Below are 26,529 nucleotides of genomic sequence, written 5' to 3'. Positions count from 1 at the left end.
GGCCCATGTAGCTGTTTTCTAGAAAAGTGCTGTGCAGTCTCACAGCAGACGCTCAATAGGTGTTTGTTGCTGTACAGTTGACTCTTCAGAGGACCTTTCTTAGATGTGGTTTTCCATATTTTCATGAGTTGGCATTGGGGTTGGCAAATGAAGAAGGTAAAAGTCACTGTATGTGGAAGCATATTTCCTCAGGTAGCTGCTCTTGGCCACATCAATGGTATTGGCATTAATGATCCTCATCCAGCTGGCATGGCGTACATAGACGGAAGAGAACACCAGACTCAGTCCACAGGTGCAGAACCACTACTTGTCCCCCATGTGACCTTAGGAAACTCTCACACTGTATCTCCTTTCCCTTATGTGCAAAATGGAGGGATTGTGTTGGATGGTCTTTAAGACCCCTTCAGGCGCTGACATGTCTGTGACCAATTTGAAACGATTCAGTAGTAGGCTTCGTTGGACTGCAGGTGCTCAAAGAAGGGAAAATTTCCTTATATAAATTAGTTGTACAATTAATTGACTCAGCTATGGATTCCATGAAACATTTTCATGATTCTTGATATTAAATCATTCTGTTTTACATGGCCATATGTCCCATTTCATCAAGCTGACATTCAAAATGAAGTCACATTCCATTTACTGTTCTGACTAAATGTCTTGTGCTTCCATCCTGCTAAATGCAAGAAAAGTTTTCTTCCCTCCACCTGGTCTTCTGTCTCCTGACAGCTCCCAAGGCCTGCTTACTCAATTTAGGAGAAAAGTCCTGGGAGCTATCGCCTTGAGTGGAGAAACTTGGGGAACCTGCTTAGTCAGCTGTGGAACCCCATTCTTTCTGAATGTTGGCATCATGGCTGCTACATAGGATTATTGTTGAAATACAGGCACATTGACTCTAGGAAGATTTTAAGTCTTAGCCATACACGTTACCCAGAACTAGCCCCTTCTCTATCACCACGCCTTGCTCCATTTCTTGTTTTGTTAATTCAAGTGTCATTGTAACAAGGCAGTGTTCTCCTGAAAGCAAAAGCACGTAGTACAAGCCAAGAAATTAAACAACTTCAATTCTTCTCATTGTGAACACAAGTGAGGGACACCATAGCTCAGTAACAATAGACCTGCCTTGGCTACAAGAAGACCTGGAGTTCCAGCTCTCCCTGCGTCATTCCATGTTATAACTACTTTGAAAAAAGGGAAGAGACGACCTCACAGAAAAATGTGATTTCTAAGCTGATTTTTAAAGAATAACTAGAAGCTTGACAGGAGGAAAGAGCATCCCAGGCAGCTTGAGCAGCAGGCAAATGAAGGCAGGTAGACTTCAGTGTAGCCTGAGCTCAGGAAGTGGAAAGAATGGAAGGTTAAAAACTGCACTGGGGGGGGGGCCGGCCCAGTAGTGCAGCAGTTAAGTGTGCACATTCCACTTTGGCAGCCTGGGGTTCGCCGGTTCAGATCCCAGGTTCAGACATGGCACCACTTGGCAAGTCATGATGTGGTAGGCATCCCACATGTAAAGTAGAGGAAGACGGGCACAGATGTTAGCTCAGGGCCAGTCTTCCTCAGCAAAAAAGAAGAGGATTGGCAGCAGATGTTAGCTCTGGGCTTATCTTCCTCAAAAGGAAAAAAAAAAAACCCTGCACTGGGGGGGCCAGCCCAGTGGCATAGTGGTTAAGTTCATGTGCTCTGCTTTGGCTGTCCAGGGTTCACAGGTTTGGATCCCAGGCGTGGACCTAGCACTGCTCGTCAAGCCATGCTTTGGTGGCATCCCACATGAAACATAGGAAGACTGGCACAGATGTCAGCTCAACAACAATCTTCCTCAAGCAAAAGAGGAAGATTGGCAACAGATGTTAGCTCAGAGACAGTCTTCCTCAAGAAAAAAGAGGAAGACTGGCACAGATGTAACCTCAGGGCCAATCTTCCTCACACACACACATACACACACACACACAAGTGCACTGGGGACAGATCGTGAATCTCTACTTTAAACCTGAACTTAACCCGTTAGATTAAGCCATAGGGAGTTTTGAATGATTTTAAGAAAGGAACTGACATGGTCTAATCTGATTTTAAGATAATCTTGGCACTAAGAGGTCAGCTTCTATTTTCAGGGAACTTGATATATAATAGCAAGTTAATATTTAATACTTCAAATACTAACTTTTTGCTACATTTGGATATTTTAATATTTATTAAGTTCTTACAATGTGCCAGATTCTATGCTAAGCCCTTCTGAATGCATTATCTCATTTAATCCTCCCAAGAACTTGATGAAAAGATTTCGTATTTATCCCTATTTTACAGACAGAAAAGCCAATCATTAGAGAGAAGCTGGGTAAATTGCCCAAGTACATATAGTAAGAGCGAGCCTGAATTTAAACTCAGGCAATTTGGTTCCACAACACTAGTGTTAACCGCCAGGGAGGTGGTCTTTAATCCTGGCCGCACACTGGAATCACCAGGGGAGCTGAAAACAAACACAAAAACACACTGATGCCCAGAATGCTCAATTAAATCATAATTCCTGGGACCTAGGTCTTGGCATCCATATATTTTAAAAGTGTTGCCAAATGATTGTAAAGGGCAGACAGGGTTGCAATCTACTGCGCTAGACCATACTGTTACCTTAACAATACACTGAATAGTCATAAACTTCTGTATTCTACCCCAAAATCACAAGGAAAAAAATACTAAATAGCAAAATCACAGAATATGAGGTCTTTCAATATTTTTTCCAGTTTTATTCTCACAAAGAAAAATGATGACCTTCATCTTTTTTAAGATTGGCAGGCAGCAGAGAAGCAAAATGAAACAAGGTAGGGGTGAAAAGGAGAAGGTGACAGAGGAGTGTCAAGACAGGAAGGAAGAGAATAGATGGAGTCAGAGTTGCTGAGCTAATAAGACACCATCTACTGATGAGCAGTCGGTAGTATCAAAGGCACATTTGCAGAATGTTTCCTTTTCAGTAATTGTACAAAGACTCCCTTGCCATTACAAAGCACTTTTCTTCTTGGCGGATTGAAGAATGCTTTCCCAACGAAATGCATCCCAGTAATATTCAGAGCTTAGGTCCAACATAATCATAAGTTGCCTTGTTATTACGGAGGTAGCTGCCCCATTTAATAACATATTAAATGCATTATTCATTTATGTAACTCAGACCCAGGGACAGCTGCTGGGATGAAAATAGAACCATTCTGTAATGCAAAAAGCAGGTGTGTGCTTACTTGAGTAAATGAACTCTGTATTTTTGCACAGTTTTCTTATAAATTTCAGGACCAAGTCTGGTGGGGCTAATGTGATACCATTTTCATCCAGGAAATAAAATGGTTTCAGAATGATTTTTAATGAGCATTTAAAAAAATTACCACTGGTCTTCTCTGTGGCAGAATCCCAGGGGGATGGATTCGTGCTTTGGATTTAAGCAGAACTCCTGTTGCTGCAGGATTCAGGAAAGCAGGGTGTGATTGGTCAGAACAGTGACAAACAAAAGGAATATTCTCTAGCTGATGATGCCAATGGTGATGGTGAGCCCACGCCTTTATAGCTGCTCGCCAAGACAGAGTCACAGGTGTGCTTGGATGCTAAGTGATCAAAGAGCATAAGCTGCCTTTAGTTTGATAGCGCCTTGCCTTTGAAACACACAGGGAATTTCTGATCCCAGTTAAATTCACCGGGATGCCATAATTACTGCGTGACATTGCTGGGCATTTTCTTGCTACCTTGCCAGCACTAGAGTTCCACCATTCTCCAATGCCTGCACTTTTTTGTTTTCTTCTCTCTTCTACCTGCCATTATTTTCTCTTTTAATCAACATACACTCATAAGCACCTACAATAGATTTCTTAAAATATCAGATGAGGTCACGTTAAAAATGCTTAGACGTGACAAGGACCAATCAGAATAGGTAGGGATTTTAGCACAGGAGCAGCATTTTGGAGGCTGCCTGATGGTCTAGGTGTTGACTCTTTAGTTGCTGGATTGTAAGGAGAAGTGGGGACTCCAAGGATAGGGATCAGCATAGCTGGGTTGGTAGGTGAGGTGTTTGAAGGGTTTGGGGCAGTGGTAATAACCAACTGCTCTGGAGATACTTCAACCTTTAAAATGGTACAGCCATCCCAGGGTGGACCTCCTCGTTATCAGCTTTACATGTTCAGGACACAGTGATGCCCTCAAGGAGCTTAAAGTTCACAGACACACATAGGAAGACAATCATACAAGGCACAAATGGTTCCTATCAAGTAAATCATAAAGATTTCTTTAGGAGTTTAGAGGAAGGATAATCCTACTCCATTTAAAGAGGCAGTATGGTGTAGTGATAAAGAACGGATATGTTCTAGAGACAAATTGTCTAGGGACCTAGCTGTGTGATCTTGAGAAAACTAGTTAACTTCTATGACTCTTAATTTCTTCATCTGTGTATTGGGAATAATAATACCTTTCTTATTAGAGATATTTTGAAAATAAATGAGAAAAGTCATGTTAGGAACTTAGCACAATGACTAGAATATAGTAAATACTCTCTAAATATGAACTTATTACTGTTTTACTATCTTACTATTTTACTATCATAGTCAAGGAAAAACAAGAGATAAGCTGTAAATTAAAGCATGGGTAACTTTTAGGTAGCTGCTAGAGCATGTGAGAGAACATAGAAGCAGAGAGAGCAAAAGAAAAGAAGTACTTTTAAGAGGATTGAAAAGAGAGGTTTGGCTAGGGCAGAATGAGCTTGTTGGAGAGAAAGAGTCCAGAAAAGTAGAATGAACTTAGCTTGTGGAGGGCTTTGTGCATTAGATTATAGGATTTGCGACTTACCCTAAGGCCATTATCCTAAGAACAGGTAGGATAAATAATAATAATATTAAATAAAAATAATTGGTAATATTTCATAAGTACTTGCTAATCGTCAGGGTGGTTTTAAGTACTCTGTGTACATTAATCGTTGCAACTACCCTATGAGATGAATTAAATGTTAGTAATTGACCTTGTAGTGTCCATAGTATTCAAAGCACTATCCCACACAGTATTTAATTGGACTTTCTCAATCATGCTTTTAGGTAGTCAATCCTGAGACTCAGGAACAGAGGAAAGGACATTGGCTAGAATTGAAGGGGTTGGAAAACTTTAGCATGCAGGACAAATCTGTCACACTGCTGGTTTCGTAAATAAAGTTTTATTGGAACCTAGTTGCATCCATTCTTTTATACATTATCTATGTCTACTTCCATGATACAACCAAACAGTTGAGTACTTGAGATAAAGACCAGATAACACACAAAGCTAAAACATAGACTGTCTGGCCCTTTATATAAAAATTTTGTCAACTCCTGGTCTAGAAGAGTGGAAAGACCTTGGGCTTTGATTGGTTCCAGTTTGTGTTCTACCAGTAACTCTAGGCAAGTAGACTGTGGAAATTGGTTATATGACTACATAAAATAGTTACTGTGGATCCCACAGAAAAAGATAATGAATAGATAACACTGAGCCTCAAAAGTCCTAAGGATGGGTCATCCAAAACCCACAGATTCTAATTTACTATGAATCTGATAAATTATGTAGGATAAATTTGTAACGTAATTTGTTTTTTTCTGTTAAAGCTAAAACAAGAAGAAATAAGCAAAAGAGTAGGAAGGATTTACTCAATCTGCAGACTAAAGTCTTCTTAATGTGAGGTGTCAATAGTTTAGCCAGAGTAACCCCTCATGAACTATTGAGTAGAAAGTATCAAGCGTAGCCAGCTTTGGGCACCATACCCTTATTTATGGTCCTCTATGAGATATAATGTTAAATCATATAATTCATCATAATCTATTCTTTCTCTGAATTGCAAATTCCCTTGCAAGAGATGTTACTCATTCTAACTCTAGAAGTATCTCCTAGATTATCCATTTATGTCTCTTCAACTACATTATAAATTTAGTGAGGGAAAGGACTTTGTCTTCTACTGCTGTGCATTTCCCATACTTCCGAGGCAAAATGATTCAACGGTTGACTAAATGAATAAAAGAGGTATATTAAAGTACTAATGATAGGTGCAATGTGTTACTGTGATGATTTCTCTTTTGGGTGCTTTGTATGAATTAGCTCTAATCCTCAGAGCAACATGAAATGTAGTTATTGATAGCCCTCAGGGCTAGGCAGTAGATCCAGCTTAAAAGGTTGGGAGTGATCTGAATTATAATGAACTGGATTACAACTTGAGCTTTTCTCCATTTAGGTATAGGAAGGTGGTTTCCAATAACTGCACTGATGGAGTGAGAGAACAATACACTGCCAAACCACAGAAGTGTCCCGGGAAGGCCCCGCGGGGGCTCCGGATCGTCACTGCTGATGGAAAGTTGACAGCGGAACAAGGGCACAATGTTACTCTCATGGTACAGTTGGAAGAGGTAGGACTGACTCCTGTCTCACTTCTGTCTTCTGGGGCCAGTGAGTTTTCCAAAGAAATCATGATTTGTTTACATATCTTTTTGTTTTTGTTTACATATTTTTAAAAAGTTTTAAGTGCTTAAAATTTTTGTTTTATTCTACTCTTAGTTCCTTGGTTTTTTTTTTCTTGTTATTGTTATCAGTTCATCTTCTCAGACACATTTCTTCAATTATTTTCATTTCACTTCAAGTTGTTCTTCACGCCTACTTAATATCTCACTTCTTGGGGGTTCTGTTTGGATTTAACCTTGCCTTATTTGCTCTTTTGTAGCAAAAAGTTTTCCCAGAATATATTAATAGTATTCCTGGAATAATTGAACACACACAAATACTCAACTAACCTAAAAGATACTACAATCACTCATCCCTTGATGACAGGGATGCATTCCAAGAAATGCATCGTTAGGCCATTTCATCATTGTGCAAACATCATAGAGTGTACTTGCACAAACCTACATGACACAACCTAATATACACCTAGGCTACTTGGTACTAGTCTATGGGACCACCGTCATATATGTGGTCTGTCATTGGCAGAAACATCGTTATGGAGCACATGACCGTAATGCTATCCTCCTCTCTCAACCAGAAGTCTTAGCTTTTCTTTTCCAGTGGCAACTTGCTGGTCATACATATGGCACTAAGGCCAATATAAACATAATTGAGTATATTTTCTTTGGCAATTGAGCTTGTATTTTTGTAGCACCTCAGGGATATCCTTATAAACATCAATTATTATTTGCCAAATTATGGTTGTCTGAAATTTATGAATATTTAGATGGTGGATAACATGAAATTTATACTATGTATTTTAGAATGTACACAGGCATTTTTGTCATTTTGTACATGAGGAAGATGGTCTATAAAGGAGAAACACTTTTATTAAATGATTTCAGTTATTAAACTGGACGGTCCTACCTTCAACCATGTTTTCTGAGTCTTTAAAATATGGTCAGCACTGTGCTAGGCCTCGTGCATACAAAGGGATTTAAAAATTAATAATGACACCAGGACTAATATATGCAATATTGACTTCCAGCTTCCTCTTCTGCTAGCCAAGTGGCTTTCAACCTTTAACATGCATAAGAATCACCTGGTGAGCATGTTAAAGCAGGGATAAAGGGACAAATATGTATGGTGACGAATAAAAACTAGACTATTGATGGTGAACATGATGCAGTCTATACAGAGCTGACATATAACAATGTACACCTGAAACTTATGCAGTGTGATAAGCCAATATGACCTCAATAAAAATAAATAGTTTTCTGGGCCCCATCTTCAAAGATTCTGATTCAGTAGGTTGGGGCTTGGCCCAAGAAAATGTGTTGCTAACAGGGTCGTAGTTTACACGTCATACTGCAAGAGAGAAAAAAAAAAAAACAAGGGCAAAGTCAAGGGGGATAGAGTTGTCTGAGGCTCTGGAGTATGCCTTGAAGGGGAAAAGATGAAGCAGTTAGGATTGCTTTGTCAGGTTGGATCAAAACTATTAGTATTTTAATTTCTGTAGAAAAACCAGCTGTGAAATAATGAGTTTGAAACTCTGACTTGGGTAATGCTGATGCTTCTGGTCCAAGGACCATTTAGAACTACTGTTCTAATACTCCTTTCTATTATCTCCTTAATAAGTGCCTTTGGACCATGCCCAGTCTTCTAAATACTGAGGTCTCCCAAAATTCTTCAGTTGGAACAAGAGAAATATAGGCCAATTTAGGCCACAGTTGCTCGCATTTCACAGAAATAAAATCTTTGGGAACTTCTGCCCGAGGCTATGACAGATTAGCTTGCAGCAAACCGAATATATATGTATAAATTTAGAGCAAGAGTGAGAGAGAGAGAGAAGGAGGAAGATGAGCATGAGGGAACCATGAAGAGGATTTGAGAAGCAAAAATTCTTTTCTTGAGAGATGGGAAATTCCTTATGGTGAGTCCAGCATTTTCTGCTGTATTCCCCCTCAAGAACTTTGCCAGTTTATACATCACACCGTAAGGAGGTCGGATTCAGGTTCCCAGTACAAGGCCAGATGGAAAGTGTTGGCTGAACAGATCTTGGTGGACTCACAAGGCTGGAAGTATAAAAGCTGGACTTGGAGACCACCATGGCCACTGGGACTAAGGAGGTCACTTCTAAAGAGAAGGGAAGCATAAAGAGGAAGCACAATACTCTGTGCCCTTTTTCTCCTTGAGTTATTTGACAACACTTAAGTGACACAGGCAACATGTAAAGTCGTCACTAAGAGGACAAGAAATCAAGCATAGTTTTAGAAGTAATCCTGTTTTGGGAAATAAAAATTTGAGTTCAGGGACTGTGAAGGAGGAGAGCCCTGGTGAACAATACAACACAAGGTTCCTGAGACTCTTAGAAAGCTTAATCCTAGAAGTAAGGACAAACCAGAATTTGAACAGGCTCTCTAAATGCTGAAATCCAACCTGAAATTATTTCAGTCTCTGAATAGATCAGAGTGACTTTCCCCAATTTTAAATGTCTGTCAGAATCTAAATCAAATCCTCTTTACAGGAAAATAACATAAATCAGAGGTCATACCTATTTTTAATATAAAATGTTGGGCATTTCATTTTTTAAAAAGTTATAGATATCTCAAGAAACAGCACCAAGAGGGAGAAGAAAGCAGCATTGTCTGAGATACAGTTGATTGATCATTGAAAGAACAGTTGTCTGAGATATGATTAATACGTTCTTGATTAGGGGGCAAGGTAGCAAGTTTAACCCTATAGTAGGAATCAGTCAAAAGCAGTGATCAAACGAAAGTTGTAGAAATAAAGATATAATAACTGATATTAAGAACTTAGATGAGTTTAAAGCAGATTGAACCCAGATGAAGATGATCCAAAAGGATCAGTTAACTGGCAGAAAGGACAGTAGGAGATATAGCATTTGGAGGATAAGAGTGAAATGATAGAAAATAGAGAAAAGAATAATCAGAGACAAATGGAAAATGGTGAAAGGGAGGAACATATATATAATTAGAGTCCCAGAAGGACACTCTAATAAAAAGAAATATTGAAGGTAATTTTTCAGGCATAAAGAAAATGACCTCAGACAAAAGCACAAACATCATGGAAAAAATGAAGAGCAAAAAAGAGCGTTTATATGTGGGTAAATTGAAATTAATAACTTTCAGACAAATAATGATAATAAGCTGTTGGATTTAAAATATATGTAGAATTAAAATAAATGAAAACAAAATATATGTATGATAATAAAATATGTATGACTATAAAATATATGTAGAATTAAAATACATACATAACAATAATATAGTATGAGGAGGGAATGAAATGGAGTTAAAGTGGTTTAAGTTCCTTGAAATATCCATGAAGAGGTAAAAGGATTAATTTATATTAGACACCGCATGTCCAGAATGTATGCTTTAATATTTAGAGTAACATCTAAAAGAATAGTAAGAGAATATTTAACTATCAAGCTATTGACAGGGGAATTGGAAGAATATTAAGAGTGCCTCATTAATCCAAAATAAGGCAAAAAAGAGAGAAAAAGGAACATACTGCCTTTGAGACAAATAGAAAAAATACTGAAATGGTAAATATAAACCTAAGTATTATCAGTTATTACATAAAATAAATAGTTAGTGATTTTTGTGGCTTGCTTAAGAAGTGTGTGTCTAACTCAAGGTTGTGAAGATATCATACCACGAGTGTTCTCTTTAGCTTTCATATTTAAGTCTATGATCCATCTTGAATAAAATTGTTTCAGGCAGGGGCCAAGGTTTGTATAGTTTTTCATATGCATATCCAATTTACCCAGAAGCATTGAAAAACAATTCTTTTCACACTGAATTGCTATAAGTCTTTGTCGTAAATCAATTGACCATACACATGTGGGTCTATTTCTATATACTTTACTTTGTTACACTGGTCTAATTTTCAAACCTGTGTTAATTGCTAATTTCAAACACATTTTAATTATGCTATATTTAGAGTCAGTCTTGATTTTGAGACATAAATCCTCTAAACAAATAGAAAACCATTTATAATTTATAATACCATCAAATTATAACACATGCTTATAGACAAATATAACAACTTATTTTCAATAGGTCTACCCAGAAAACTACAACACATTGGGAAAAAATTTTGAAAAATAAATGAATGGAGAGAGACACCATGATCATGGATTGGATGATGCGATATTATGAAAAGATGCCAGTTTTCCCCATGCTGATCTTAGATTCAAGGCAATTCCAATAAAATCCCCAGCATATTTTTGTATGTTAAAATTGACAAGATGATCATAAAACTTATATGAAAATGCAAGGGCTCAAGAATAGCAAAGATAATCTTGAAGATAACTCACAAAATTGGATGGCTTACATTACCAGATGTCAAGATTTATTATAAAACTATAGTAACTAAGAGAGTGTGGTGGGGGCATATATATATATATGTTTGTAGGAGATATCTATCTATCTATCTATTGTATATATTATAGATAGATATCTCCTACATACTGACCAAGAAAGGAAATAGTGAGTCAAGAAACATAACCGTATGTGTACCTACCTTTTTGACAAATGAGACACTGCAGTACAGTAGATAAATTATAATCTTTTCAGTAAATGGTGCTGTGACATTGAATATCCACGAGGGAATACATACATCTTGACCTCTTGTGACACACAAAAATAATTCTAACAGGACTGTTATTGTAATTTTGAAAGGTAAAACTAAATTGTTTAAAACAAAACACAGAAGAGTTATCTTCATGACCTTGGGTTAGGCAAAGATATTTTTTAAACAGAAAACAAAACCTATTATGTATACAGGAGAATATAATTTAATTAGACTATTAAAATTAAGAATTTGTTTTCTTCAAAAGACACTTTAGAAATTAAAAAGGTAAGCTGTTTTTAAGAAAGAAGGTTTTTGTAATACCTTCAATAAAGGACTCATACCCAGAAAAATATCAATAAATCCTACAAAATAATAAGAAAAATTCTGGCAAACCAATAGAAAATACACAAATGACTTAAATAGACTTCTCAGAGAGGGTAACCAAATAGCCAGTAAGCATATAAAAAAATTCTCAACATCACTACTCATCAAGGGAATGCAACTTAAAACTATAATAAGATATTACTGTGCACCCATCAAAAGATTTATATTTTAAAAATCTAATAATATCAAGAGTCGTTGTTGGGGCAATTCATCTTTCATACATGCTGTCTGGAGTGTACATACATGGGTACCACCACTTTGGAGATCTGTTTGACATGAACCACTGCAGCTGAATATATACACACCTATGACCCAGCATTTCCACTCCTAAGTATATACTCATCAAAAATGCATACAGATAGGCACCAGAAAATATGAAAAATAATATGCATGGCAGAGTTATGATTCATAAGAACTCAAAACTGGAAACAAACATTCATCAACAGTAGAATGGAAAAATAAATTACAGTATACTTATTAAGTGGGATACCTTACAACAATGAAAAAGAAAAAACTATTGCTACCTACAAAAACTTGGATGAATCTCATATCCAATATTAAGATAAAAAAAATCAGACTGAAAAAATACATATTCTACGATTCTATTTAATTAAACTGCAAAAATAGGCAAAGCTAATTTGTGGTGATAGAAATGAGAATAATGATTACCTTCGGAGGGGGAGTGGCAAGGGGGATTTAGGGGATACTGGACATTTTTCATTTCTTGGTGATCAATGGATGCATTCACTTTATAAAAAATCAAGTTGTGTATTTAATGATTTGTATATGTTTCTTGATGTACATTATCCTCAACAAAAAGCCTACTTACAAATAATTTTGGAAATTCAAATAAAATATAGTGCTTTTTATTTAGGTCTTTAGAGGCAAAAAGGAAAAAGAAAGAAAACTTTCTAGGGACTTTTAGGGAAGGATTCATTTTCTGGGCCAATTCTATACCCTGTGTTTACCTGTGTGGTGAATATGAAGGACCCTTTCCCAGAGACATAAGGAAACGGATTATGATACTCAGAAGAACATCATCTTTTGAAGTATCAGATGTTTATGTTGGAAGAGGCTTCAGAATTCAGATTTTTGTTCCATTTCTAAGAACACAACAGAGCAAGATCTGGAACAAGAACTCACTCCTGGTCAGCTGCATCTTTGTACACCCTCCAGGGACAGAGGCCAGGCTCTCATCTGTTCGACTTTGCTTTCCATGTAACAAAGATCGTCAGGCATCTGAAACTTGGCTGAGTGATGTGGGAACAGATTGGGGAATCTGGTTCTAAGATGTGTAAATTCAGGCCTTCTGGGCGCAAGAAGGGAAAAAAATGCAAGTCAGTTCGTTCCACTTGAGTGGACAAAGCTACAATAACAGGGATGAAATCTGCTGCCATCAGCTGTCAGACCTGGCCCCTTGATGCTTTTGTCTCCTAGTGCAGAGCACCAAGCTAAAAGGACCGTCACCACGTCAGGAGGCCCTGGGGACCTCTCATTTGATTGTGGGATTCTTTGCTAATGATTCACAGGCTCTCTTTACAAAAACAACATCAGTTTCTCTGCTAACTCTGGATTATATATGTAGGAGTGGGTGATGCCTATGATGAGCAATATAGAATAAAGAAAGGCAGGGTGTCTCTGAGAAGGTGGGGAGCATTGAAATTTGGCGCAATGATAATAATTTGAATATCCAACATTTATTGAGACTAACTACGGTCCAGTTTGTGAGTGCTTTCATGGATTGTCTTACTTACATCTCACAGCAACCCTGTGCAAGTAGCTATTATCATCACCATTGTCATTTTATAGATGGCACAGTGGAAGCACAAAAAGGCAAAATGACTTACCTAAGATCACACAGCTACTAAGTAATAGAGCCAGAAGTCAAATCCAGGCTCTATGGTATCCTGCTTTTCTATTGGTTCTCTATGATGGAAAGAATCATTTTCTGGGAAAGAACTTCGTGTAGTTCCTAAGGCTCCCTAGAAATGCTTGGCTGGGGGCAGGTAGTAACTAAGATCAAGAATAGGCAAAATTATGTACGCCCAAGCCACTCTGGTCTATGGCTGCTGCTGTATTCTTAGACACTCGTCAATATATAAATCAAGATTTTCCTCCTGGATTTTCCAAGCATATTCATGGTTTGGGATCACTGTTGAAAATCATTTCAGCAAAGGGAGATGCTTAATCCTATCCTGGGTTTCCCCTACTTTGCAAAACTATGCCTTTACTGAATGGCTACTGCATATCTGAAGCTGTTTTATCCATTCTAAAGAATATTGGAAAACATAGGATGGCTATGACTGCAGCCCTTGAGGAGTCTACTATCCCTGTATACTAAACTTCTCCAGAGCCTTGGATATGAATTCGGCTATAATGATTTTTTTAAAAAAAATAAATCCAAAACAAAAACCCCATGACGTGCCACTGGCAATGCATGAGGCCTCTATAGCCTCCTCAAAATCTCTGAGTCCACTTCTCATTTGAATTTGATGCTCCTAAATTTGTTTTGAATATAGTGTCTGACTCTTGCACCTATTCCTCATGCCAATTCTTCATAACAATAGAGATTTTAATGCCATGCTTCTGATGCCTCTAAAGCGGCAAGTCCCCCAGGTGCCAAAGGGGCCAGGAGGGCCTGGCTACATTCTGATGTGACACTGCAGCATGATTAATGCAGAGGTGGGCAGAAAACTCTCCAAGTCGGTATATTTTGTCATTTGGGCACCAAAGATTATGCCTCTGTGTCTCATGGTTTTACTCATGGTTCAGCTTCTCCTGTAGACTTGTCTTCTGTCTCTGGGGCTAGATTGGGCCAGTGACTGATGCAACCCACCTTTCTTTGTCCACACTTGTATACAAAACCTTCATGTGGGCTCCATCTCCTATGTGTGTCAACTAAAGCATCAGAGACCTGAGGAATCAACTGCCCAACCAAGTAGTTAGACATGTGTGTTTATTTGTTCTTGAACAAATATTTTACTGAGTTCCAATTTTACATCATGTACTTTTCATTCATGTATAGACATACTTCAGTTTGTGGAAATAGACGTTTTGGGTTAATTAGGCCCTCTGCTGTATCAAGTTTTAAATAAAAATCTAACCACATGAAATTCAAAATACTTAATATTTTGTATTCATTCAAAACAAAAAGAAAAACTAATTTACTGCATTATATTGTAATTCTTTTTTTTGGCATCCCCCAGTAAATTATAAATATTGTTAAGGTAAGAATCAGACCATGCCCGGCTGCAGCTCCAGCACCTCTGTTCATGGTGCCTAACATGCTGATAGGAACTCAATAAATGTGTGTGAATTTGGATAGGCTTCCCCAAGGAGTGTAGGGATAAACCCAAACTTAAAAGGAAAAGACTCTTGAATTTCGAATATCATCAAAAACATGTTAAAGTCTTCATCTGAAATCTAAATCCCTTCCTTTACTCTGTAGTAATGTGTGTCCTAATTCTAACGTAAGAATGTCAATGAAAACCGTGATGAAATCAGGGCAAAGAACTACTTATTCACAGAAGATACTCAAAGGCTAGGTTCACTGATGCCAGCCTGTAACTTCATGTCAGTAGTGTACACGCAAGCCAGAATCATGCAGAATTGACGCATGCGAGATATGGAATCTCTTCCTGCAAATAGCATGTAAGGCCACTCTCCACGTCTAGGTGACAAAAATGACTCCATAGCACAACTCCTTCAGAATCTCACAGCTTGGCTCATCTGTTTCTCAGAGAACCACATAATTCTGTTAAAGTTGATGAAAAGCCCCATTGTCAGGAACCCCATCCTTGCTGCTTTAAGGGTTCTCTCCAAATATACTGTAATGAAAGACTCCATCCCAGACTCGCTCATTGTGGCAGATCCAAGAGCACACACATGCTGCATGAGTGCACCTGCATGCACACACACATACACACACACACACACATACACACAATGCATTTCTGCATCGTTTCCTTAAGGACAAAGAACAATTGATCCAGGGACCAACCAAGAGGTGAGGGGAGGAGCCCATGGATTTGTGTCTGAGGAGCCAAACATTTTTCAACTACACCTGAATTTTAGGAAGCTAATCACAGGTGTGCACTGAGACCTAACCATCCAATGAGAGGTGGCATCTCTCTGTCTGGCGGCTCCCTCAAGATGGATGTCCTCTGGACATCTAATAGCCCCTAATGAACCTATAGGCTTTCAACGTGATAACTCAGCTTCCCAGAGAAATCCAATGGAAGAAGCTGAAGGCACGGGATGGATGACAAAGGGCCTAATCAGTCTTAAGAACTCAACAAAACCAATTTTGGAAGCATTCATTTGAGAGGACTGCTGGGCAAAAGTAGTGTCTGCGTGTTAGGGAAGATAATTAAATCTGTTTTAAACAGCTGTAAGAATAAAGAGATGCAATTCACTGCATAATTTAAGACTTTTAAATCTGAGGCAAGGGACTAAAATTAAAACTTTGATCTGTATCTCATTGTTTTAATACTTCAATTTACATACAAAGACTGGTGCCTAATAAGGAAAATTCATGATTATAACTTCTGTGAGATTTAACTGCAAAACGTGAAGGCTGTGTCCTCATTAGATGAATTTCAATGATCTGTAATTTCACATACGTTTAAAGACTTATAGCCGCCTGAGAGTAAGGCTGAGAGTAACCACAAGGTAATAACACTACATAATATTGCAGGATGCTGCCAGCGTCAGAGGGTAGAAAGATGACTCTTGATCAGTTTTTTCATGAGACATTCATTTGTTGAATTTATGAAAGAATTTGACCTACTTTTTCATCTGGAGAAAAATCGGGGCTTTTAGAGATGGCACAAAGAGTTAGCAGGCAGTGTTAAGCCTAGGCGGGTATCAGTCTCTAAGCAGCTCAGATCTGACTCAGAAGTCTCAACTATTTTCTTCTTCCACACAAAGGAACAGGAGCTGATTTCAATGAACCGTAGAGATTTAAGAGGCTTTCTCATGTATTATTCCTTACTCCACTCAGCTTTATTCTCTTTGACTCTAGCAAGGTAATTGAGCCACTTCATTTCTTCTCCCTTGTTGTTTCAGATTAAAAAGGAAGAGAGGAAATGACGCTGGCGATGTAAGTTGTCTTTAGCCAAAGGCCTAGTGTCTGAAGTTCAGGTCGGATAGGTTTGCGACTCTTTCTAAGGCTTCACTTTCCTCTCCCCTCTGTACTGGTCCACATACATTGGGGTATCGCTATTCTTTAGGGTTTCAGGGAGTAGATGTTTGCAAAGAACTTGAGTCTGCTTTGACAAGCAAAGAGAGAGAACTGGCTCATTACTGAAAGTTCCAGTTCAGTGAACATTCTGAGGGCTGGAGTCATGAAATAGTCTTCAGTTTGAGTTTTCAATCTCTCAGCCTATCTGCTTTAAGCCCTGCAACACTGAAGTCCCCTTTCATCCACATGAGTGGCCACCACCCCTGATTCAGGGCTTCACCAAACCACATGGTTCTCACCCAGGTGTATAACTTCCTCAGGTTTCTGGCTTCACACTTTCCCACTCGCTATTCCTTGACTCTCTGCCTTACTAGCTCAGTCCTCACTGTAACCTACCATTTATGTGCAATGGAAAGTCCACCATGTGACGATAGCGCTTGAATAAGTTCTGCATCTTCACCTAAGAGCTGAGATTATTTCAGCAGCCTGAAAGGATGTGGGAATATGTGTGGGTGTCCAGTAATGCCAATAACAAGAATACTCAATTATAAAAATCGCAGGTTATCTGGACTAGAAATGACAGTTTGGATCATCATCATTCTGCCCACCTTTAATTTACAGGTTAAAAAAATTGAGGTTCAAATGTAAAATGCATTTCAAAGGGCATGTAACTAGGTCTCCTAACTCCCAGGTTTCCACCTGACTTCTGTAGAGCTCCTCTTCCACGTATGGTACCTCTGTAAAGTCACCTGCATCACAACAGACTCATAATTTGGAAGTGTTAGAGTGACATCCGGGACAAGAAATTAGATATCTGTTTCATAGACAGGATCTTATGACTTGGTCAAGTCCACCAAACAATGCTAGATATAAAAATTTTGAAAGCTATTTAAAAATGCTGAGAGCATAATGTAAAACAGTGCAATGATTCCAGTGTTGTTGTGGTTGTTGTGTGTGTGTCCACATGCATTCTCATTGGTTAATATGGTATTCACCAATCTAACAATGTCATCTATGGGTGGTACCATTATGGGTGATATGAATTTTCTTTTTCCTCATTTTATGTATTTTCTGCATTTTCTCCATGAATGCATCATGCCTTTTCTTCTTTCTTCTAATAAAGCTAACAAATTTCTATTACATATTTTACTCCTAGGAAAAACTCCTTACATAGGTTTTTTTTGCTAAACGAATCTTCCTACTACTCTTTAAAAAAAAGTATAATTTTTATTAAAAAGTACTATTTTGTTCTTATTACGTACATAAATGTTTAGAGTGATTTTACAAACTCATTCAAAACCATTTATAAGATTTATGTTATTTAGCAGCCCCATAATTTTCCTGCTGAGGTAATTCCTAAAGCTACCATGTAGTGGTAACAGTATAGCAATGTCACTTTATCACCTAAAAAGTGTTTACAAAGCCCAGCAGGTCATGGTTCTGACCTCTCCATACCGCAATATCTAGATGGAGGAAAGAGGCCTTGGCTAACAGTCATTTATCTGCTCACAACAAGCCAAGTGTTCCTCCTGCCTTGTGGTATTCTGTTCTGTTCTAAGCCAGAGACCAAGTACAGAAGACATAAAAAGGAAATTTGGAAATTTGTGGTTCATTCAAACACAGGTGCTATGGCTCATTTGCAAGTGAAGGATTAAACTATTTTGTGATGTTCCAATTGGAAATTCTTGGCCTGAACCTTCTATCCAGAAGTATTTGGGTGTTTAGTTAGGCAAATCCCAAGGATTATAGTCCTTGAAGAAGGACCCAGTCATTTGCATTTCATCAGCGAGAAGGTGAAATATCATGTTTCCAGTTCAATGGGTGGGTGGGTCCCTAGTCTGATCTCCCTGGCGTCACTGGCCTTGTCAGCCCTGAGCTCTTTAGTGAGTCATAAATCCCCATGCACCTCCCTCCTCACTGTGTGGACCTTCTTCCCCCAGCTCAGAGCATCCAAGTTCCCCGTTGCCTTTGCTTGCAGAGAAGCTTGGGGGTCTGTGCATTTGGAGAAACACCTGTGCTATAGGAAACCATCTCTGAGTAGGTGAGGGGAGGAGGATGACTCTCTCTTCAGCAATTAGGCCACTATCCAGATATCTTGGGATTGTTGTCCAGAGCTCAATTTTGAAACTGAAAAGAAGTCCAGAGGGTGATTGAAACAAGAGACCCAAGAAACACTCTCCCAGCTGATCCAGAAAGGCAGCCTCAGCTTCCGGCAATGTAGCACCTCTTGGAAGGGATACCAGAGAGGACCAAGAACTTGCTTAGGAACAGAAGATAGGGCATGTGCAAGTGCCTGTTATCATAGACTGGTGATGGTCTGTGCTTGAAGGGCTCAGTTTGCCTTTATAAAATGGCAGGTCCAACACAGTTACAGCAGCTGTTTCCTGTTTAGAGTCATCTCACTCTTGGTTGAACACTCACATTACCAGGGGTCTTCATAAACACGTTTTGCAGCTCCCACAGTATTTTATAGAGCCTGGTATATTACCCTGGGCTCCGCTTACATCACTGTGTGATGAAGAATTCGATCCATGTTGGCATTTCTCTAAAGGGTTTTAGTTACTGAAGCTTACAAAAGCTCTCTGGTTTCACCTATGAGTGAATCTAGTCTTCAGCACCCACCTGGGAATAAGCACAATACAATAGTTTGAGTGTCTTCTCTGAACGAGTAGTAGAAGTGCTGAACTTGGAGTGAAGAAAAGCTTTGTTCAAACTATCTTGTGCCTCTAGGCAAATTTTAAGTCTTTCATGTCTGAGTCTTTTAGCGTTGACGATTAAACAAGATGCTACATAGAGAGCAGTTGTTATTATTTCTGGCACAGTAAACTTTCAAGAAATGTTCTATCTTCTCCCTTAGTGAGCATCAGGGAATGTTCTAGAACAGTCTTACCTGCACACTTTATGCAAGAAGTCACATGCAAGTGTTCGCTCTTATTGGATAAGCACAAGGTGGATAGCACTTCTCTCCACATACTCGTCTCTTCCAGCTGATGAAATCTCTTCTCCATAGCTATCTCCTTTCCTGTTTCTTGTCAAGACTGCTCACCTGAGTCTAAATCTCCCTCCGTCCAGTAGAGTATGCAGGGCAATAGTGGGCTACTTTTATTTCACGCACCGCACCCTGACTAAATATCATTAACCAGGAGAAGAAAAAACTGAAATGATCTGATTTTTGTTTCTGTCACTCAATTCTGCTTAGTGATATTTTTTATCTTACTTTGTGGTCAAAACAGCATTAAAATACCAATAGAAATCCAAGACCAAAGTTGACTGTAGAGCATCATCAATGTAACCAATGTCTGTGTTACTTTCTGGTTATTTCCCACATACTTTATCAATATTTAAATATGTCCAGGGACAGTGAGATAGAATGTGGTGTCTTGCGATGTTTCTTGTGCTATTGTATACTCCACGCCCTCTCTAAATTTGGTGAAATCTTTATTTCCCCTCATTTGCTTCCTCTCTCTCTTTTTTTTTTTTTTGGTGAGGAAGATTGTCCCTGAACTAACATCTGTGCCAATCTTCCTTTGTTTTGTATGTGGGGTGCCACTACATCTGGGCTTAATGAATTGTGTGTAGGTCTGCACCCAGGATCCAAACCCGTGAACTCCGGGCCACTGAAGCAGTGTGAAAATTTAACCACTACACCACCAGGCCGGCCCAGTGCTTCCTCTCTCTTATAATCCTTCTGGGATTTAATCTCCCTCTGCTCCTCGCTTGACCTCGCCCCCAGGGTAACTAGTGTTAGCAGGCTGGATTATATTTGCCAGCACCTTTCTCTGTGCATGCACAAACACACACAGGCTTATAGTATATATACTGTGTTATTTTTGCCTTTTTTTAATATAAAAATGGGTTAGACAATAGTCCTTTCTCTATGATGTAGTTTTTGCTGCATGGACTTTAAGGCCCCTTTTGAGACTGACTGTCAGTGAAGCCAGCGTCGGGCGCCCTCTAAAGCTTTGCAGGGGCCAGTGTCTGATGTATGAGTCCGGGTTCTCTCTGCGGTGGGTCCCGAAGGCCTTCAGGAGCATCGTGGAGTCTCACTGCTAGACTGAGGCTGTCAGTGTGGAGTTACTGTAGTATTTGTTTCCCACTTCTCTCTGAAGCCCTGTTACAGGAACTGATAGGTTCACACACCTTTCATTCCTCAGGTTAATCTTGGCTTCATCAGGGCCATTTTACATATTTGTTTTTCTACTAGAGAAGTCAGTGATGCCCTTGGAGAATCCCCATATGGATTTCACGTGACTTTTCTGCCTTTCTTGGGCACTTCTTTTGCGCTAGTATTCTCAGTTCTCTGTCTATATTAGGGCGTGTGCCTAAAGGGCATTAGATCTAAAGAACTTTATGTGCTGGTCTAGATATTTCCCAGCCTGAGCTCTGTTGCAGGAGTGATGACTTGTGATTTATTAGATTGAAGTAACTCTCAATTATACACATGAGTTTCTTGACTACTGATTATGAATACCTATTGTTTCCTGTTTTCTCTATCTTCTTTATAGATAGAGAACCTGATACTGCTTCACCAGAGGGAAGACATAAGAGTGTGGTTCGTGCAAACCCTTCTTTCCACTTCTTAGCAAAAATATTGTCAGAGAGGGAAACAGAGTCAAAGCCAGTAAGAGAGTCTAGAAAGAAAAGAAAGCGATGCCTCTCCTTTGTTACCTCCTTCCTCCCCCTCTGAAAGGTATTACAAGTAACTCAATTAAAGAGGCTCCACAAGCACTGAGCTGCATGGGTAAAGTTAACCCACAGATAATCTTAAACCCTTTCTTAGGTAAGTCTCCTACTAGCTGTGGGCCCTTAGGCATCGTTAACCTCTCTTTGCCCCAGTTCTCTTGGGTATGTCAAAAGGAAATAGCATCTGACCTTGCCCTTGTGTCAGGTGCTGAGGATGCACAAACTACCCTCATTATCATCCAGCAACACCTTTTCCTAGAGAAGTTAGCTAATCTTGACCGTGTATATTATGGAATTTCTGTGTGTGATGGTGCACCAGTCACTGACAATGAGTTTAGTGCTTCCCTTCCTGGTTTTATTAATGCATCCTTGGCACTTTAGAATCCTGAAACATCTGGGAAAGCTTTATCATCATATCAGAATGGAGTAAGAATAGCGTCAGCTTCTGCTGCACTATCTTCGTCCCTAGATGAGTTTAATCACAGGAATACCTAACGTTCAACAATCTGAACCAGAGAGCCTCAAGCTTCGGTGCAGCCCAGCGTCAGCTGTGAACCTTCTCAGACCACAGCAGGAACGAGCATCCTTCCCAGAGCCTTTGAGCCAGGAGGTGGGTCTTGGGTAGCTGGGCATCAGCATTGTTTTCTTTTAATTTCTATAAGAGATGCTGATAGCAAAGGCTGAGATTCACTGATTTCAAAACCAATAAACTGTGGGAGTTAATTTTGACAGGAAAGTGCATGTAATTTCCTGTTGCAACTCATATTTCAATCTGCCATGATCTGCCCTGATTTACCCCCTAATTGGCTTCCCAGCATGCTTGAGCCTTGTCCTAGTTCATCTTCCCTATGGTGGCCAGAGTTATCTTTTTGAATTAAAAATATCATCATGCTATTTTTCTCCCAAATTCCTGTTTAAAACACTTTAACGGCTTCCCATTACTCCTAGGAGAAAGATCAAAATCAAAGACTCAGCCCACAGGTTCTAAAATGTCATTTTCTCCCCTCCAGTCTAGTTTCATAACATGTTCCTACTGTGTGTCTATCTTCAGCTTCCTTAATACCATCCCCCTTCTGCCACAGGGCCCTTGCACATCTCGTTCCCTTTGCCTGGACTCCTCACCTCGCTCATGTTCTTTGTTTGGTTAATTTACTTCTTTCCTTTGGGTCTTCTCAGGTTAATATCACTGCTTCTGGGAAGCCTTCCTTGAAATTCTCAATCAGATCAGATTTTTTTTTTTTTAAGATTTTATTTTTTCCTTTTTCTCCCCCAAGGGGCCCCCCCCCCCCCCCGTACATAGTTGTGTATTCTTCGTTGTGGGTTCTTCTAGTTGTGGCATGTGGGACGCTGCCTCAGCATGGTCCGATGAGCAGAGCCATGTCCGCGCCCAGGATTCGAACCAACGAAACACTGGGCCGCCTGCAGCGGAGCGCGCGAACTTAACCACTCGGCCACGGGGCCAGCCCCGTCAATCAGATCAGATTTTAAGTCTCCACCTCTCCCTATTGTGAAAGCTTATAACACTGTGCCCCTCTCCTTCATATCATACCCTGTAATAATTTTTTTTATTATTTGTGTGATTATTTAATTAAAGTCTATCTGTTTCACTGTATGCTCAGGAAATCCGAGATCACACATGTCTTGTTTGGTTCGGTTGGTTATAATTTACATAACAGGGTTCTCCCAGTTAGTGCCTAACACAAGATAAACCCTCAATAGATATCTGCCGGTTGGTTGAGTGAATGAATGAATGACCAGATAGCCAGTTAAAGCAGGACAGGCATGCCTAATTGATTGGTGACCTAGGACTTAGGCTCTTCCCTTTGCCTTCTTTCTTATTCTCTAAGAGGAACTGGCGGCCCTGCCTCAGATGGTAATTACAGGCCAAGGAAGTCAGATGCTGATGACAAATGAGCCTCACAGTGATGCAGTACCACTGTATCAGGCTTACCAAGCACCTGAGAGCCCCTGAAGGCAAAGGCATGGGATCTGGTTTGCTCCACTTGAGTAGGCAAAACTGCAACAGCAGGGATGAAATCTGCTGCCTTCAGCTGTCAGACTTGGCCCTTGATGCTCCTGTTTCCTAGTGCAGAGCACCAAACCCAGAGGCCTGCACCCATGTCAGGAGGTCCTGCGGACCTCACATTTGACTGGGGGGGGGGGGGGGTTCCATCCCTTTGACTACAGGGGCTCTCAGGTGCATGGTAAGCCTAATACTTTCATACCATATATCCATTATGTGTATATATCCTGACCTAATACCCTAAAAGCCTGACTCTGTAATGGCAGCCTTACTGATGCACTAGTCCAAACACTGTGTAGCTCCTTCCTTTTGTCTGCTATATAAGCAGAGAACATTGTCATGAGTGGAGAATTAGGAATGCTGTCATGCCAAAAGACTGACAAGCCATAGACATCCAGACAGACAGAACTTGGGTTGGGGTACTATGTAACTGACAAGAGATCTAAGTCCAGGGCTACAAAAGGAGAATAGTGAATACAAATCAGAAAGGGAAGGCTAGGTAGACTCAAGCAATGGCAGCCAAAGTTGTAGTTTTCCAAGTTGTGCAGGTAGCTGCTCTCTCAGTGGAGACTGAAGTGGAATCAGCTAAAGATGTGAATCTCCGTTCTGCCCTTTTGCAAACAATGGTCCCTACTGGATGTCCACTCTGTCCCCAAAAAGACACCTAAACCCCTCTACCTCCCTCTCTCTCTTTTTCTCAGAAACTATTGTGCTTGTCTTATTGTATGATTAACCCTAGCCCCTCCTGATGCTTCCCTGGAGCATTTGCCCCAGATGGTGTGAGTGGGTTATAAGGGGGGCTCTTCCTCCAGGCCCAAACATAGAGCTGACCTGGCAGCAACTCTGTTGAAGGTCCAGAAAACCTGGAAGTGGAAACTGACCAGGAAGAGGATGAGAAATTGATCGGTCAGTCCGCTTTGGTTGTCCAAATGAGGGATAAGTCAGCAGGAATGCTTGACATTTATGTTTATTAGTGAAGGGAATTCAAGTAATTGCACAGTGTCTGGGCTTGTGGATATCTGTTTTGTAGTTTTGAAGCGAGTTTCTTTTTCTACCCTAGGGGAGAGTTTTTGCCCGTGTCCTTACTGAGAGTCAGCTGTCGTGTGCCCCCCACGCAATGCTTGGCTGGGCACAGAGCGAAGAGTAGGTCACACAGATTCATAGGATTTGAACTGCTTTTCCATTCCCTGTGAATTAATCTTTTAAATGTCAGCATTTTAAACTTGGCCTTTTCAAAAAATATGATACCATATGAACCTTACTTAATCGAAAATACATTTATAGTTCAAAAGTTTTGTGTCCCCCCCGCCTCTGAGAAAATGGATAAGCTAACCAAACAAATAAATAAAAAAAGGTGTTAAAGGATGGGCAGTGTGAGAGGGAACCTGGTTATTGTCAGTTGGGTCTAAGAAACTTTGTTCCTTAAGAATCTCAACTGTAATTCCAAAGGCCATTTTTTTTTTTTTTTTACAGGTCTGCGATTTTATAAAGCAGACTTTATCTTCTCCTGCCTAGCTGTGGGAAATTTAGAATCATGTGAGTCCAATCAAGCTTGAAAAGGAATATTACAGGTCTTTTGCAGCTGCATTGTTTTTATAGTCATTTATTTGGGTACAGAATTTTAAGGATTACTGACTACATGTCTTTTATAACAACTTTTTGAATTAACATGGTAAGGTATTATTATGCCCATTTCATAGATTAGGTAACTGAGACCCAAGGAAGCTGAATAACTGCATGAAGTCATCCAATTTGTGAATGGCGCACTAGGATTCAAGCCTGGAGGAGCCGTGCATCCTTTACCCACAGTGCTATGTTCCATCTGTAATGAGTGAAATACAAGTCCAGGGAGATGGGTTCGAATCCCAGAACTACACTAACTAGCTGTGTTAACTTTGAGCAAATGATTAAACCTTTCTTGACCTTAGCTTCCTCATCTGTAAAAGGAATGAACATTGCCTGCTTTCTCTCCAGACTAAGATTCTGTGAAGAATAAAATGGGGTCATTTTGAGAGCATAAAATGCTGAAGTAGAAAAGAATTCACCATCATGATCTTAAATAATAACACGGCTGAGTCCAATGTCATATCAGGTGTAAGGCAAGGTGTCTCCCATCCCTCCTCCAACATGGTTAGGGAATCAGAAATAAAGGGAGGGGGGATTCAGGGGTCCTGAACACATAAGAAGTGGTCAATGACCATGTTAGGTATGCTGAGTTTTTAAAATTGCGTGTTTATACCTTCTAGTCGTGTGCATGGATAACACCATAAAAAAAACCTTCAGAGGAATTGAATATCAAATTTGAGCTGATCATCAAACACTTAATTTTCCAAACCTTGAAACTTTTAGTAGTTGATGCCCTTCAGATTTGGAGAGCATCCATCTTAGTAAACTCCTGTCTGCCAGGGAATGTCACAGGGATTCTGTCAAACACAGACAGATGCTCCCAGCTGCAGGAGGGAGCCAGGGCTGCCATTGTCCCTGAGCCAGGGACCAACACAAGCCCCAGCACTGACTCCCTTTCCTCTGATGTCGGGCTGTTTTTCAGGGTGATGTTCAGAGGACACTCATCCAGGTGGACTTCGGTGATGGCATCGCTGTGTCCTACGTCAACCTCAGCTCCATGGAAGATGGGATCAAACATGTCTATCATAATGTGGGCATTTTCCGAGTGACCGTGCAGGTGGACAACAGTCTGGGGTCTGACAGCGCCGTCCTGTACTTACATGTAACTTGTATGTTATTACTGTTGTTGGTTTATGAAATATTTAAAATATTGTGTTCCTTTTAAAATATAATCCAAAATTTTATATCTAAAAGAAGCTCCCTAGTTACTACTTAGCGGAAAGGAAAAGGAGAAGAAGAGAGCCAAGTGGGGAGAAAGTAAAAAGAAAATCAGCGAGTGGAATTTGAATAATCCTGGAGTCTGGTTTGCTTCAAAATGTTCTCATTGCCTTTACTATGCCTCTTCCAGGTGCCTCTGAGATATAACACCTGTGTCTGGTGGATGGTCAATTTGCTGAGCTATTTCGTTGAATATGAATTTGTCCTTTTTTTGGGTCATAAATGTTTGGAGACGATCCACATGTACGGCTCAGTCTAAGGCACTGAGAATTAGCACAAGTCATGGAATTTCTCCCCATCTGATTAGTCTCCTCTTCCCATGTTATATCTCACTATTAATAATTCTTTTAGACTTTTGCTCCCTTTCCGTAAAGTGTGTTTCCTGGGCTTTTATCTG

The 26,529-nt window shown here is 39.8% G+C and overlaps 1 protein-coding gene across 1 annotated transcript in view; it reads left to right on the top strand.

The window, feature by feature from the left end:
- The window catches only part of SORCS1 (sortilin related VPS10 domain containing receptor 1), a 476,329-nt gene that overhangs the window by 402,666 nt on the left and 47,134 nt on the right, over nucleotides 1–26,529 (top strand). Inside the window, exons 18-19 of the mRNA XM_046654074.1 lie at nucleotides 6,212–6,383; nucleotides 25,837–26,023. Of these exons, the coding sequence (XP_046510030.1) occupies nucleotides 6,212–6,383; nucleotides 25,837–26,023 (359 nt within the window). The remainder of the gene's footprint in view (nucleotides 1–6,211; nucleotides 6,384–25,836; nucleotides 26,024–26,529) is intronic.

This window comes from Equus quagga, chromosome 2, assembly GCF_021613505.1.
Source record: "Equus quagga isolate Etosha38 chromosome 2, UCLA_HA_Equagga_1.0, whole genome shotgun sequence".
Lineage (NCBI taxonomy): Eukaryota > Metazoa > Chordata > Mammalia > Perissodactyla > Equidae > Equus > Equus quagga.
The sequence above is the reverse complement of the archived record's forward strand: the minus strand, read 5'-3'. Positions and strand labels throughout refer to the sequence as shown.